The sequence below is a fragment of the Armigeres subalbatus genome, chromosome 3 (assembly GCF_024139115.2).
Source record: "Armigeres subalbatus isolate Guangzhou_Male chromosome 3, GZ_Asu_2, whole genome shotgun sequence".
Lineage (NCBI taxonomy): Eukaryota > Metazoa > Arthropoda > Insecta > Diptera > Culicidae > Armigeres > Armigeres subalbatus.
In genome coordinates this window covers 166,901,656-166,917,837 of record NC_085141.1, presented here as the reverse complement: position 1 = coordinate 166,917,837, position 16,182 = coordinate 166,901,656, and the positions used below count along the sequence as shown (strand labels likewise).

General features: G+C 36.8%; 3 protein-coding genes and 1 non-coding gene across 7 annotated transcripts in view; 1 reads left to right on the top strand and 3 right to left on the bottom strand.

Annotated features, from left to right (window-relative positions):
* Window positions 1–5,731, bottom strand: part of LOC134224171 (SURP and G-patch domain-containing protein 1-like) — a 30,107-nt gene extending 24,376 nt beyond the window's left edge. The window contains exons 1-3 of the mRNA XM_062703457.1: window positions 5,389–5,731; window positions 5,122–5,277; window positions 3,467–3,810 (exon numbers count right to left, since the gene is read on the bottom strand). Of these exons, the coding sequence (XP_062559441.1) occupies window positions 3,467–3,810; window positions 5,122–5,277; window positions 5,389–5,543 (655 nt within the window). The 5' untranslated portion in view covers window positions 5,544–5,731. The remainder of the gene's footprint in view (window positions 1–3,466; window positions 3,811–5,121; window positions 5,278–5,388) is intronic.
* A 1,950-nt stretch (window positions 5,732–7,681) lies between these two features.
* LOC134226470 (uncharacterized) lies at window positions 7,682–15,424 on the top strand. Of its 4 annotated transcripts, none has more exons than XM_062707265.1 (4): window positions 7,682–7,941; window positions 11,988–12,330; window positions 12,392–12,501; window positions 15,341–15,424. In XM_062707265.1, the coding sequence occupies exons 1-3, from the start codon at window positions 7,749–7,751 to the stop codon at window positions 12,498–12,500; spliced, it is 645 nt and encodes a 214-aa protein (XP_062563249.1). In that variant the 5' UTR covers window positions 7,682–7,748; the 3' UTR covers window position 12,501; window positions 15,341–15,424. The 4 variants fall into 4 exon arrangements, with proteins under 4 accessions (XP_062563249.1, XP_062563247.1, XP_062563248.1 ...); XM_062707263.1 differs by lacking the exon at window positions 15,341–15,424 and adding an exon at window positions 12,836–12,935; XM_062707264.1 differs by lacking the exon at window positions 15,341–15,424 and adding an exon at window positions 12,636–12,773.
* The window catches only part of LOC134226469 (dynein axonemal heavy chain 6), a 40,850-nt gene continuing 37,089 nt past the window's right edge, over window positions 12,422–16,182 (bottom strand). Inside the window, exon 16 of the mRNA XM_062707261.1 lies at window positions 12,422–12,905. Coding sequence (XP_062563245.1) covers window positions 12,561–12,905 — 345 coding nt within the window. The 3' untranslated portion in view covers window positions 12,422–12,560. The remainder of the gene's footprint in view (window positions 12,906–16,182) is intronic.
* On the bottom strand, window positions 15,024–15,163 carry LOC134228214 (U4 spliceosomal RNA). Its single transcript, XR_009983879.1, has one exon. It is a non-coding gene; the product is annotated as a U4 spliceosomal RNA (small nuclear RNA).

Here is a 16,182-nt window from a genome sequence, read left to right as displayed (position 1 = left end):
AACACGCGAATGCTTCGATTTGTGTTTTGTGTCGTTCGATGTGTTTGGGAGTTGGATGATGCTTTACCGGAATCCAGGACATATTTTGTATACTGGTGCTCTTCGGAAAAAGCTGGATCGGGAATATCAATGGGCTGGATTGCAGCAGCGATAATGGATTAGCTCCGGATGTCGAGAAAACGAACAATGTAGTTAGTTATTATGGCTTTTGTGTTGTTCTTTCGATCCGGAACTAGCTCATTATCGTGACTACAATCCAAGAGATTTAGGAATACGATACTGCTTTTCGCATCCGGAAGCTTCCACTCCGATGGTGGGTGGGAAGATGGGTTAACAATGTATAGTGGTTTAGAGTAAAGGAATAAAAAGTAGACATTCCAATCATACAAGCGATTCATTTTAAGTTTTATCAATTTTTGTTTCTTACACCCAAGGGGCCCAGCCCCTCCTTAGTCTAGCGGTAAAATGCGCGGCTTCAAAGCAAGGGGCCGTACACATATTACGTAAGCACTTATGGGGGGGAGGGGTGGTCGGTCAATATCTTACGCTCCATATAAATAAAAATTCATTTGTATGAGAAAAATCTTACATGGGGGGAGGGGGGGTCGAAAAACCCAGAAAAATTGCTTACGTAATAAATGTACGACCCCCAAGACCATGCTGAGGGTGGCTGGGTTGGATTCCCGGTGCCGGTCCAGGCAATTTTTGGTTTGGATTGTCCGGGCATAACGCTGGGCATAAAGTATCATCGTGTTAACCACATGAATTGAATATTTGCCACCAAAAAACGATTATACGGTGTGATATTACTGTACGAAAACATTAATTGTACGGAGAGGAAGTAGTAAAAGCTTGGGCTGACTCGTCAGCTGCTGCTGCGGCTGCCGTGGTTTTGTTTTTCTGTTATTGCATAAGGAAGAATGAATGGTAACAAGAAATGTCAATATCTTTCCCCTATTGAGTTTGAGAATAAGTCAAAACAAGTTTTGGCAAGGTTGCCAGTATTTTAAGTGCTGATCATTCAAATGTCAAAAGTGTGCCAAGTGTGCCACACCGAGTGCCACACTCGTGAATCAAAACATGCAAATGTGTGCTTGGCACATTGTGCTCAGCGTCCCACCCCTTGGCAAACCTGCTAAAAATATTTTAAAGTAAAAGATGCAGATGATCCTCAAGTCTTCTTTATCAAAGTGCAGTAATGTAATGTCACAAGTGACAAGAACTTTTTGGTCCTATCTGGTCCAGACCTTTTCTTACTTATGTGGATATGGATTTGATGCAAAATGTTATCTTAACAGATAAGACAAAATTAAGGTATATGCGACATACTGTAGATTCAACTGTTCTGATATTAAATTGCCTGGGAATTAGCTAAAATCATTTAAATCATTTATGAGAAAGATTACTATGTTGACCGTGCTTTTGTTCGGCGGATTGAAAATCGGTAGTTCTCGGTAGGAATTTTGAAAAATCTGTAGTTTTCGATCATTCGTCTGTGAATCGGTAGGTGAGTCAAAAATCGGTAGAACTACCGAGAAATCGGTAGGTCTGGCCACTCCAGATAAAGCCCATTTATTGTCGGCGTAGCACCAACTTAGAATTCGGAAGTCCGGACTTGCGAACCGAACTTTCTTCCGAAGTTTTATCTGTCAAACTAATGGATGCGTTGTTTAGCGCATCTTTAGGGGAATCCAGCGCACTACTTCCGAAGTTGGGAAAGTTGCCTGTATCTGGAGAAAAATCCAACTTCGGTATAAAAAGCGGTGTAAATTTATTCCGGATACACAATAAAAAGCAGTTATCCGTAAAAAAAACAAAAACAAATACTAGGCTGCGAGGGGAGTCTAAATGGTATATTGTTGTCGTTTCATGTTAAACATTGATCATAACAATGCAACAATGCATGGTAAATCCCCTCGACAGCCCAGTTAAAAAACGGCGCTCGTTAACTGGACTGATGTTTATGAAAAATCATCAAAAAAGTTTCTGCCTGAATCAGAGACGATTTAAACAACTGATATGATTTTAATCGTTAAAAATAGCTTCAGGAAAATACAGATATCGTCGTAGAGCCAGAGGTCAACATGAAATACGACATTTTCAAGCGAAACATCATTTGAACATAATCCCTAGAAGTGCAAGGAATGTGTCACCCGTTCTAAATAAATTCAGCACGCTTTTAATATTCTTCCTCGCTCGTCTTGACCCGAGGGGGTGGTCATGTCACCCCATATGATGAATATATGTAGGCATCATAAAAATACCTTTTTTAATACCAGTTTATAAGATACTGAAACGTCATTAATCAATGTTTATTGATACTTATGTTAAAGGTAGGTCATCATAAAGGTATTTCTTTGACAAATCAGCAGAATTCGAAGGGGTTTCACTAATCTACAAACATTACCGCTTAGGGTGGCCATCTTGCCCCACTTTCCCCTACACATTTTGGCAGTTTATATCAGTTATAGTCAAGCATGTTTTTTCTCATATTTCGGCATAACAGGGAATCATTTTTTCTTGGATACGTATGCGAAACAAGCGACAAAAGAAAACCAACGACAAAGCTTTGTTTTTGTCGGAGATAATAATGACAAAGATCCGAAAATTCTTATCAGCAACAAAAAAGAAGACAATTTTGTTGCTAACTTTTCATCCCGTTATTTTGCAATATCTCTTCAGCACATTTCGGTTTTATGCTATCGTAGCTTCTGGTTTTATTGAAATATGTAAGTTACAGACGCAAACGCAACCCAAATCCAATTGCTGGAACAGCAAGTCTTAGCGGTTAACTCCAAGCTAGCCACATTGCACCAGACGTAACCGGAGACCGACACCTTGCACATTCCGCACCGGTGTTATTGGAGCCGCGACCAACGACATGGTTCTTGCTGGTATCAGCGTAAAGGGGGGACACTTTAGCTAGGTCTTGTAATAATTAAATAGACAATAAATTAATTCGTATTTCTTCGCTTGAGCAGGGCAGTCGTTTGTTCGTTCTTTTTTTAAAACGTATCTCGAACAATCAAAATTATAAGTTGTATTCGAGAATCCAACTCGGATTACAAAAATAGTATCGAATTCTCGGAAATATCGGAGCACGCGAGGCAAATGATTCTTCTCATATTGTGTACAGGTTCTGATAAAGGCTTGTACCGAGGTGTGTTTGTCAGTAACAAACTCTGTTGATGACAAAGGGTATATTGTTAGGCTTTGCTCGAATATTGATTCCCTGGGCATAATCGATCTTTCAAGGTGGAATCATCTTTTTGTCTAAGTAATGACAATTAAAAGCTGATGACAAAATCAGCGTAACCAATTAACTATTTTACCTAATATGTTTTTTTAGAAACAAGCTCGTTGTTAAAAAAAAAATAAGTACATATATTCAAACCAAAATTTAAAATTATCTTCCAAGTCCATTCCACAGCGATTCTATCACGTCAAATTGGGTTCGTTTACTAACCTTTACAGTTGGCTCCAACTTCCGGCACAACTTCAAGACCCGCGGGGTCAACTGGGGTAGTATCGATCGAACTAGGTACCGGTACTACCGGCACCGTGTGGATGGTTTCGACTAGACTAACTTCCGGAATCGGCATTGGTATTGGCGGGGGTAGCGGAGCCGTTGGTATAAGTGGCATCATCGTTGAAGCTTGTGCCGCCATTGCGTAGTAAGTGGCATATGAGATTTCCATAGGTAAAGCGTTAGGAACGGCCACCGAAACCGGTGGTGTAGGTGGAGCCGGAGGTGGTGGTGGCGGGGGAATAGAAATTGGAATTGTTTCTTCTGTTTTAGCTTTTTTTTCGCTGAAAAATAGAAATGACCCAGAAGCGTATAAGAATTATTTATTGTTGTGGAATTTAGTAAAATGCAGGCAAAAATATTTAAATGTGTGTTAGTTTAAGATATGTAGATCAGTGTTATAAACATATTAATTGTAATACTGGGTTTAAACCTGGGTCAGGTCCAATCCCGACTCTGAATAAACGAACGAAAATAAATCCGGTGTCGCGTCGGAATGACGGCGTTAGTGCAATTAATCGACCTTTTTCATATACTTATTATAGAAATTTACAGCCCTAGGCAAATTAATCGAACTTATTCAGTATATAAGTAAGGAACTAGTTTTATAAAATTATCGGCTTTCATCAATGCATTTCTTCTGGGACTACAACCCTATCCAGTTTTCCGCGAGCGGTAATGGCCGCTAGCTCGAGCGCTAGCTTGCCTGCCGGTTAGTCTCTGATTTGGCGTTTCTAGAGGTCAACTGCACCCAACGTTCGAGCATTTTGATCCATGTGGCATATAAAAAGGCATGAATTATTCACAATCAGCACCTTCTTATATACCACATTGGTCAGAATGCACGGAGCGGTGGGTGCAGTTAACCTCCACAACCGTCAAATCAGAGACTAACCAGCAGGCAACCTGACAACGAACGATGGCTGCTGATAGCAAAAGACAAGATTAGTTTAGCAACAGGATTGAATTTAAATGTTGATGAAATGAAATTTTACATTGATAGTAGAATGTAATGATTATATAATTGTACATTACATGAGATCTGCGGCTTCGCAAAGAGTTTTGCTACACAACTGAGCCTTATAAACAACTTGATAAAAAAGGTGTTTGCTCAATTTTAAGATTGACTGTTTAGATTTAGATTTAGAATTTAATTCACAAATCAATGTTTATTTAAAAAATCATATTCCTGATACCAGAACGGAGAAAAACAGTATATAATAATAAGTACAATAAGTACAATAATTATTCTCCAAAGTTAAGAGGTGAGCCAGCCTAGGGCTGCAAACCTCTATAATAAAGAAATAAAAAAAAAAAAAAAATTCTCCAAAAAGGAAGAATACATATTTTGCATAAAAAATGTACTCTTGTATTTGTTAAATATATACATTAGATAGCTTTAATTCCCAGCTTTTTTTTCTAATCTCTCGGGGATTCAATAACTAAGGGAACAAATACTTGAAGTTCTACATAAAACTAAGCTAAGAAATTTCTAAGCAAGGAAATAGTAATTAAAAATTTAATTATGTTTTTTTTCAAATTGTGATTAAGAATTAAAACAAAAATACCATATGCCTCATCTTTATGCAACTTACATGTTCGATGCATCGTCTTCCGCTGGCCGTTTATTGTGCTCCTCGGTTGTTTTAGCTAATTTTTCACTTAGTTTTTTGAAATTCTCCAAAAACGATCCGTCGTTGCTGAAGGGTATTTTGAGTCCACTAGATTTTTCCGATTCCTCATCGTTCTCACTGTTGATTTAGGAGAACAAAACATTATATAAGTCATACACTTCTACCATTATGGCATGTGATTTTTTGACTATTTTTTTTTCTTATAACCAACATAAAAATAATATTCACCAAGGCGTATTTTTAGATGCTTCAGCTGCTATCTGCTTAGCCATCTGTAAAGTTCGCTGTTTTTCCAAAATTTGCTGCCGTTTCTGAGCGATTAGCTGCTCCTGTTTGGACATTTGCGCTATACGATCTGTTCTGGTGTAATTAACACGAGGCATTTTGCACGTTTTAACACTTTACTAAACTATTCACTAACTGTTTCGCCTTATCGCTATATTTGATCTAGAGCCAGTTTTTCAGTATCGATTTAATTATGAAAAATACATTTTTCTCTGATATAGATTTGATGATGCATCACTCATCACACAAGTTTTTTGAGCTACCAACCACAGTGATCCGCTACCAAGGCTACCAAAAAATCGTTGAATCGCCTGCACTGAAAACCGAAACTACCCAAAAGTGGGTTGTTTGCACTCAAAACCGTGGGCTTGGGCCAATAACCCAAATTTGAGTAAAATGATTTTTCTGGCACTACACGGAGAAACACGTTTACTCATTAATGGGTACTTTTTCTTTGCTATCTCTTTCCCTCTGCTGAAAAATTTACCCATTTTGAGAGAATAAGTGGATCTACTCATTTAAATGAGTAAATCCACTTATTCTCCCAAAATGGGTAAATTTTTCAGCAGAGAGAAAGAGATAGCAGACAAAAAGTACCCATTAATGAGTAAACGATTTTTACCGGGTACGGAGAACCTCGTAAACTCATTAAAGGGTAAATTTTCCCCCATTTTGAAGAATAAGTGGATCTACTCATATAATGAGTAAAATATCTTTTACTCATAAATGAGTAAACGCAATATATGTCAAAAAATGTGGCTTATTTACCCATTTTTAAAATTTGGTTTTTGTTTAAAATGGGTAAAAAACTCTCATTTTTGAGAACGGAGATAGATTGAAAAATAATAAAAATGGGATTTTTCGCGTATTCAAAGATAAGTGCAACAAATGAAATGCTCAAACTCGTTTATTTATTTTACCATACATATCGTTAAATTCTATTCAAGTATATGTTAATACAATGACATTTTTTTCAATCTCCAGGCAACCCTCGCGTCGTGGCGTTGTCGAGGATGCACTTCCATCGGTTCCGATCCTAATTAATCAAAACAACGAACTATAGGTTATTGACATTTAATTTAAAATGATTTCAATTACTTACGTCCAAGTTTCTCCATGATCTCCGCGTATAAGTAAATAATAATAAACCTAGAACGCCAGAACACGCAGCAGGCAGCTTAATTTTAATAAAAACTTTCAAAGACTTTTTTCACCCATTTATGGGTTTAAAAACAAACGTTTTTGAAATTGGTCACCATTCTCAAAATGGGTGTTTTTTCACCCATTTCAAGTTGTCAAATTTTCCCCATTTTCTGGCAGCCCAATACAGGATCAAAAAATGGTTAAATTTTTACTCATTAATGTGTTTACGTATCTATCCGTGATGTATACTTTTGGCTTCTTTCCCGCAAGGACGGATTTGAGTAAAAGGAAGCATAAAGTCAGTTGTTTTGCGGTTCCGTGTATGTTTATGTGCGCGCTTGTGCTGTAGAGATGTCGTAAAATCCCGATTAATCGATTAGTAACTAATCGATTACTCTCGATTCTTGTCGATTATTGAATCGATTAATCGTTGAATATATTTATCGATTATCATAACGATGAATCGATTTTTCAAAGTAATCGATCAATTTGTGACATCCTAATAGACCTGTGCAGGAGTTCATGAAATTCACTCACCCGATGGATTTTGACATTTGAGCGGGTCGTCTTCTCGAACAAAAGTTCATTTTGCGTTCATTATGCGACCCGCTCAAACGTCATAATTTCTTGGGGGAGTTCATTTTGCGTTAGTCTGTCGTCTGTCGTAAAATCCATATTGATCGATTACTCTCGATTCTTCTCGATTATTGAATCGATTAATCATAGAGGTTGCTGACGTTCAATCACCTCTCTCTTTCAAGCGCCTAGGAAGGATAGGGTTTGTTTTCATCGGGAAACGTTTCCCGATGAAAACAAACCACATCCTTTCTATGCGCTTGAAAGGGAAAGGTGATTGAACGTCAGCAACCCTTATGGTCCAATGCACGGAATGAACACAATGACGTTTGAGACGGGCGCTGTTTACTAAAAATGAACACTTGCATGAACTCGATGAATGAAAAAGTATTCATTCTTAGTAAACAGCGCACCGCTCAAACGTCAATGATGAACTCGGTGCATTGGACCATATAGGTAGTAGTCGATTCAAAATTTATGAATCGATTAATCGAAGTAATCGATTAATTTGCGACATCTCTACTTGTGCTGTTGTCTTTAAATAATTTGTTGTGTACGAACAAATTTATAAAGTAAAATTAAATATGAATGATACCAAAATTCCGTTTAATCAAAGTGATTTGAATTCCTCCTACACCGAAGAGCTTCGAAGTGAACTGCAGAAATGGTACAAGACAGAGCTAATAGTGAAACTGTTAAAACAACCGAGTTCGCTGATTTCCGTTGATGATAGAGCGCTGCTGAGTATATACCTCAACGATAACGTGCTACCTTTTGGTAAGAATGTCGACTACCTATAGACGAATCCAAGTAAAAATAAGAAGAAGACACACGACGGTGTTAACTTTGACAGATCCTACAGCACAGCATAGGAAGATCATTTTAAAATGCTTATAATAAATTCTAGACAGATTGTAATTTAAAACTGATTAATGTAGGTTACGGAAAAAGTTCGGAATTACATATTCGGAAGCTTATCTCAATTTTTTGAATATTTTCCAAAAATGTATCTATCATACAGTTCGGAACTTTTTCCGTATCATACTTCAATCAGATTTTAATTACATTTTGTCTAGAATTTATTATAAGCATTTTAAAATGATCTTCCTATGCTGTGCTGTAGGATCTGTCAAAGTTAACACCGTCGTGTGTCTTCTTCTTATTTTTACTTGGATTCGTCTATAGCGGGTTTCGTCAAAGATATTTTAGTTAGTAACTTAAATATCTTTTCTTCAATCCAATCGAAACTTGCTTTTCAACTTGGTATTCTATTTGCATTTCCACAGTTTTTAATTGAAAGTGGAAGTACATACCTGACATTGCATGAATATGTAGAGTAATGCAAGATGGGTAATCCGTACATCATAAACAAAACAAGAAGCGACATTGTTTTGTGGTCGTTTTCGCAGGTTTTTCGCTGCTTTTCGTACCAACAGGTTGCAACGAGCTTTTGACGTAGAATTACGTCCTAAAAGTTTTAAAATTTGGGACCGTCGCGAAAAGAGGTCAGGAAATACGAGCCAATAACTCAGCCGTTTATCAACTGATTCCGGATATTTTGGTATGAGTCGATCAGTTTACTCTCTAAGATTATATATACCTATTGTAAACAGTTGATTCAATGCGTTTGCATAATGAAAAATTAAATTTCGCCAGCCAAATTGCACTTTAACAGAGCAAAGGGGTTTCTAACCACAACTGAAACGTATAAAGAAAAAAATTTCAAAACGACTTATCTGCTTTTGTAAACAAAGATTCAAACAAGATGACGAATCTGATAGCTCTCCCACGCAAACCAACACCGCTCTGTTGATGGCACGGGGATGACAAGCTACGCCATCTTCGTCACATCTTTTCTGAGTCACCAATACGAGTGCACTGCGAATGCAACACAAACAACTTCCAGGGTAAAAATGATATAAAACGAACGAAGGCATAGACAGTGCCTTACGCACGCAGCATTCTAAAGAATTGAGCAAATAAGTTGAACATTCTTAAGTTTAAAGCATGGAATCGAGTCTAAAATAGTTTTAATTTATAGTTCGTTCATTTTTTCTCTATTTTCCCATGATTATATCATGTTGCATTATTGAGTGAAATGGGCGTTTTGCATCATATTCTCCTGTAAAAACGTAAACATTCAAAATTCGCGCAAATACTATTGCAAAATAAATCAGTATTGGGGTGATTTGACACTGGGGGATAAATTTATCACCCAAAAAAGCACGAACAGGCAAACCTGTCAAAATCCATAGTGAAAAAATTGGGTGTCGTTCCCCTGGTTGATGGTGTTGGTTTGCGTGGGAGAGCTATATCAGATTCGCTAAATCGTCGTTTGAATCTTTGTTTACAAAAGCAGATAAGTCGTTTTGAATTTTTTTTGGGATGGAAGATATTATCACAGAGAAACAGACGTCTCACTTAAAACATATTCCATCGTTCACCTTTTTAACGGTGGATTCAATTTTTTGTAGGTGGTCAATCGGCCACCGATGGCGCTTCGATGGGATTTGCTTGTGTTTGACGTTTGCACAGTACCGCCATCTAGTTGCCGCTTGTCCACACACAGTGCTTTTAGTACTGGGCGATTACAGTGACTATAATAACAGTGTCGTCAAGTGTCAGAATTGGAACAGAATCGTCTGTCAGTTTCATACAAATGCGCGTTCCAAACGAGCAGGAGACCTGTCAAACGTGGCACATGACGTTACTCTTTTTATAGGACTCTATGGGCGATAATGTTTCCGCGACGGTTATTTTGATTGCATTTTGTTCTAAGTGAGACGTCTGTTTCTCTGTGATATTATCATCCATTCCAAAACCTGCATATTACAGTAATTCAAACTTTTGACTTTTTTGCTCCCCTATGTTTAAATAATGGTATGTATTTGCTATTTTGAAAATCGTCCTAATAAAGTTTTAGCTCAATTGGATGTAATTTAACTGAGCACAAGCAGTTTGAAGCTTAAATGAAAATTACTATGAAAACAGTAACTTTTGTAAAAACCCGTTCCACAGCATTGCCCATTAAGTTCTAAAAATGTAAGAATACATTAGCAACATAGGAAATTCAACAAAGGAAAATATCGTCGTTGTTGCTAAACGATTTGATGCTGCCAACAAAAGTTATTAGGGAAATACTGAATTGTGGGAAATTTAATTCAACACGTAAAAGAATAACATCAATATCAATAATGAGCATTTCTGTTTTCTTTAGAATTTTGCTCACATAAGTCAGATTGCTTCGCAACAATAACTGACTTCCAGCTTAGGGACGATTCAAATATGACGTCCAATACTTTTCGAGATTTCTAGACCCCTCTCCCCCCTCTGTCGCGTTTTTTTGTATACCTAGTACACTTCCGTCATACTCATATTTGTCCCATGTTTGCTGGGATTCCTATCTACATGGGACATTTATGCGTATAACGGCAGTACATGTACTGTCACAAAACCTTCATATAACCATCAAATGGCGCACGTGCACAATCAAATTACAATTACACCCAAATCAGCCAAAAACTTAGGAGATTTGTTTATTTATTTAAATATAACACCAACAGACTACAGACTAATCCCAATGATGTGTAAAAAAAAATATATGTATATAATAAATAAGATTCGTTACGGACAAATTAAACATCACATATTAATCATAAAAATTTAAATAATCTAAGCTTTAGTGCTGCGTCAATTACCTCTATCACTGAATACGGTGTAGAATCTCCTCCTTAGCACATTTCTTGTTAAGTGGAAGTCGAACATCGCCGCCACTCTGTTAAAAACTCGTTGTAGGCCATGGATAGCATTGCCACATCCGTAGTTAGTACGACGGATCGGTAGACGAAGCATTATATTATTACGCAGCGGTCGGGGTTGTACGCCAATGTTGATTTGTTGCAAGATGGTTCCACAGTCGATCCTGCCCTGCAACACATCGGCCACAGTCATAGCTCGGCATACATTTCGTCGAGTACTCAGAGGCTCGAGACCGATAAGCTGACATCGGCTTTCGTAACTTGGCGTCTTGGAGGACTATTAAAATAGCAAAAACAATCGTTTAAGCACAGGGGATCCCCTGTCAATATTTGAATCACTCTACTGCACATGCCAGATTTGGTTCTATTTGCTTGATTAATTCTCGAGTTATAAAGAAATTGGGTTTCATTTGTATGGGAGCCCCATTTTCCAAAAAGGGGAGGGGTCTCTATATCTTAAGAACCTTCCCCGAGTTATAAAGAAATTGGGTTTCATTTGTATGGGAGCCCCATTTTCCAAAAAGGGGAGGGGTCTCTAACCATCTTAAGAACCTTCCCCGACCCCAAAAACCTATGCATACAAAATTTCACGACGATCGGTTCAGTACTTTCCGTGTCTATAAGGGCCAGACAGAAATCGAACTGACCCTAAACGGAAGTGACCCGAACGGTTCGTGTTAGAATGTCTAATTTTCGATCTAATTTATTTATTTCAATGCAGTTAGTACAGCATCGCCTACATTATTTATAATACTTTCACTATATTATTAAAAATGTTTTAATTTTAGATTGCTTGACGATATTACACGTTTTATAGAAAATGTGTTTCGTATAAGAAACAATGCTGAAAAATAATTTACCTAGCCATAATGAAACCAAAATGAAATTTTATCATCAAATCGAATGACAATAAAGTAGAACCAAATTATTACTCCTACAAAGTTATAATCTCCACATTAAAATGCATACGATGCTTAAAAGCGGCCCTGACCCATCTTACCCCGTGACCCATCTTGCCCCGCCTAACCCTATTCATGATCTCTTATTTTTCCGTTTTCCCCGTAGGTTTAGATCGTATACGAAAAGTCGAGATGAGCTATCTGGATCGGTTGAAATTGAACGGATATTTGGAGAACAAAATTACAGCGATTGCAAAACCGATTACTGAAAAATATGCTCACTTGACAGAAAATAAGTTAAATGCATTATCCGATCATCTTTATAAAGATTACCTCTCAGTATTTGAATTGGAATCTGAAAAACGAAAACTTACAGAAGAACTCATTAAATTGAAAAACCGTAAGGTGCATTTCATGAACCTCTGTGCAGAGATGAGGACGGGTCCATACCAGAAGAATACCGTGGAAACGAAGAACGCAGAATGCAAAGCGTTACAAATCAAAGCTGAGTAAGAAATTCTGTAAGTTGATTATCCTCATATGTTATTAAATAATTATATTTATTTTTAGAACAATACAAAAAGTTATGATACATGAGGTGACTACGAGTACAACGCATGCAGTAAAGGCTGTCAAAGAGGTTGAATCGAACATAGATGCTCTTCTCAGTCTGAAGTAAGGTAAGTCATTATTTAAATAGCCATATATTTGTCTGGCTTCTGGTGCACTACCACCTGATTCAGTCGGTTACAGAAGTAACGAGAGCGGTTCCTCGTAAAATCCAATAGTCTGATGATTTCTTCGTATCCAGTAGAAGAGACAACACAAAGTTTGTAGAATGACCAGTTGTAGACAGTACACCTGCGCGTACGCTAGTTTTATAAAGTGGTGCTTCGTAGCGTCGCCCTATGTCAAGATCCACGCAAGGTTTAAGCCACACGACTGGCAATCTCGATACCAGCTCTCCTACTTTTGCGTCGCATAATCCTCCTTCACGTATGTCCCATCTTCCAGCTTCTATGAATAAACCGTGGATAAGAACACCAGATACAGGAACTTTGAGATCTTCAAACAATGAATTACTCTGTAAATATATGAAATTGTAATATAAGAATTTAGATGTTTTCTATAGTAGTGATCAAATAATATGATGACTGCCGTGTACAATATTGGCAAAATTGTAATTGGTTAAATGCTGACTGAATGTGAATGGTGTTGTGTGTGCATATGTGTGTGTGTACATATCAGAGGCGTCGCGTCAGCATGTGCAACCTTCGCACTACACAGGTCACTCATCCAATTAATCTAATTAAATTAATGTGAAAAAAAAACCAAATATCAATTTGAATAACTCTATTGTAATCAAATTACTGATATTCGATATTTTATTTAAAATTGACGGGTAAATCAATGAGAACTATTTGATGATCTTACAAGAGCTTCCCACGTCGCTGGTGGATTAATTTGAGCCCACCCACGCAATCCTACGCCACTGGCAGAAACAGCGAATCCTCTTCTTTCATTCAACAGCGCTGAATTGCGTGGGTGAGTACACATTAGCCCACTAGCGACGTGAGAAGCTCTTGTTTACAGTTTCAGTTTTCGTTTACAGTTTCGCCCTTCTAAAATGTTGGTGCAGAAATGGTTGAATATTCTACTACATATTCTGGTAATGTCATGCAACCCAGTGTGAAGCTTAAGAAAATGAGACCCTAGCTACACTACACAATTTGCAAAATCAAGAATCATATTTTTCTTTTAATAAATTCAACGTGTTGCAACTTTGAACATGCGTTTGTAAAGCTTAGTCTTGCGGTCTCTACTGTCAAATAAATTTAAAAAATATATATACAGTGGGGTAAGTGGGTAAATGGGGTAAGTGAAAAAAAACACAAGTATTTCACTGATGAAGCACAGAATTATTCAATTTCACTTCACAATCATACAAGGCCATTCAAATCAATGCGTTGAATAAGTAAATCGTGAAATAATGAACCATTTTAACATGCGAGAGTAAAAGTTTATTAACCTTTCAAGTTTATCTTTTGCACAAGTTGTTTTGCGTGTCAATAAATACAAATATTTTTTTATGTTGGTTTCCGTAACACATTCAATTAGTGCATTGATAAGTTGGCTTTCTTTGTAGTTGTGAATTCAAGCCACAAAAATATTGATATGAACACCAAAAATTTTGAAAAAAAAATATTTTATCGCTTTGCCTGTTTTTTACCATGGATGGGGCAAGTGAAAATTTTCAAACACTGAATGCATTTCTCTATTTTTCCAAACACAAATAATTTCTATTAAGCTTATATAAACAAATGATACCAATTCGAACTCATTCTAAGGCTTTTGGTTATTACAGTGATACGTGGTAATACTAAATCAGAAACCCAAAGTGCCAAGCGTGTCAGTGTTTTAAATAATCCATGTTTGAAAAATAATTCGTGGAAAAATGTGTTTTTATATAGCTTAAATACAAGAATCACTACTATTACAAATATATCAACAATTATGATTTATTTAGTTGAAATTTATAAAATTTATTTATTTGTTAATGTAGACTCTTCTACTGAAATCATAAGTGGATTGTTAATGAAACACAATATGTTTCCAGGTTAGATGAATATTTCAAAGATTATTTCTCTGCATTATCGCCAAGGTTCATTATCTTACTATAAACCTGAAATAGACAGTAGTATTAGACACAAATGGAGATGAAATATTAGATCTCAAAAAATTCAAGTAAAGAAAACATAAAAACATAAAAATTATTTAATGGATCCACTCTATTGCCCTTTGACTTTCATGAAGTGTCAAAAAGCATCACAACAGATCACAGTTATGTTCTATTCAGTATAATTATCATTTGTATGAAATACATGATCAGAAAATGTGTTCTTATATTGAAAAATCCTCTTTCAAAATCATTTTTTCACTTACACCACATGTGGAGCAAGTGAAAAATTGAAACCGATTTTTTTGTTTTCCAAAAATTTGGTATTTTTCAAAGATCTTATTCGCAGGCATACAAAGATTGGATAGATGATTCGTTATGTCATAAATATGATCATTTTCAACATTATATTCAATTTTTATGACTTGATGAACATGAAATATACTTTTTCCTTTACCCACTTGCCCCACTGTACCTTATATATATAATGAAATTCAGTCGAGATCAGGCAATAACATTCTTCTACTACTTAGATATTTTTAGAATACACTAGTTTGTAACACTTTAAACAATGTTATTGAATCTGGTGTTTAATAGTTTTCAACTAGCAATAATCGCACCTCGGTTGTACCTCATTGGTTACGATATCGCCTGATCGCCACTGCCCAAAGCTAGCATCTGGTGTTTATGTTTCTATTGATTTGACCACATATGGCTTTTCAAGACCTATACTGTCGTGAATCGCATATTTGTCGCAAAGATGGGACAGATATGCGATTCACAGCAGTATAATCCTTTTGCTTTTACTATTTAAATTGTCTTTTTCTCAAATCCTTTCGTAGCTACCCGGTAAGATGTGCGGCTATAAACGAAGACCATGCTGAAGGTGCCTGGGTCCGATTTCCGGTCCGGTCTAGAAGTTTTCGGGTTGGAAATTTTCTCGACTTCTTTGGGCATAAAACTATCATCGTGACATACGAGTGCAAAAATGGTAATTTTGCTTAGAAACCTCGCAGTTAATAACTGTAGAGGCGATGTCCCAGGCGATGTAATGCCAAGAAGAAGGAGAAGAAGATTTCCCGATAAGACAATCGAAAATATAATTATTGTTGGCTTTTTGGCTTGATCACAAACATTCTGGGTTTACGTGAAGCGTTCCAAATGAAAAAAATGTCTATATTATTTGATTAGCACAATCGTCTCATAATCTATTCCGATTACAAGCTTTTACTACTTTATGGTTAGAAGGTATGGGGTATGTGTTCGTTGAATTACTTTGTTTGCCTAAGACAGCGGTTCTCAACCTGGGGTACATGTACCCCTGGGGGTACCTTCGCCGAGCCCAGGTGGTACCTCGAACGAAATGCTTAATGGCGGATGAATTACAATTTTAATCAAAACTTATGACAGTTTTGACAATTTTGTATTTTTTTCTTCATTTCTAAACTTTGTTTTGTACATAATATGCATGGTGATCAGTAAATCATGGCCTATTAAATCCTGACCTCCACAACCAGTACAATGGATGAAGGGCTGTGAGACAAAACATCAAAAGGGCAAAACCTCGAATGATCAAATTTTGACAAATTTCTATGCAATCTACCAGGCCAAAACAGAATGAAATCTAGAGTCTACAGATTTGAAAGTCTCCATTTCAGAGACATGAAGACTTTTTCCCGAAAAG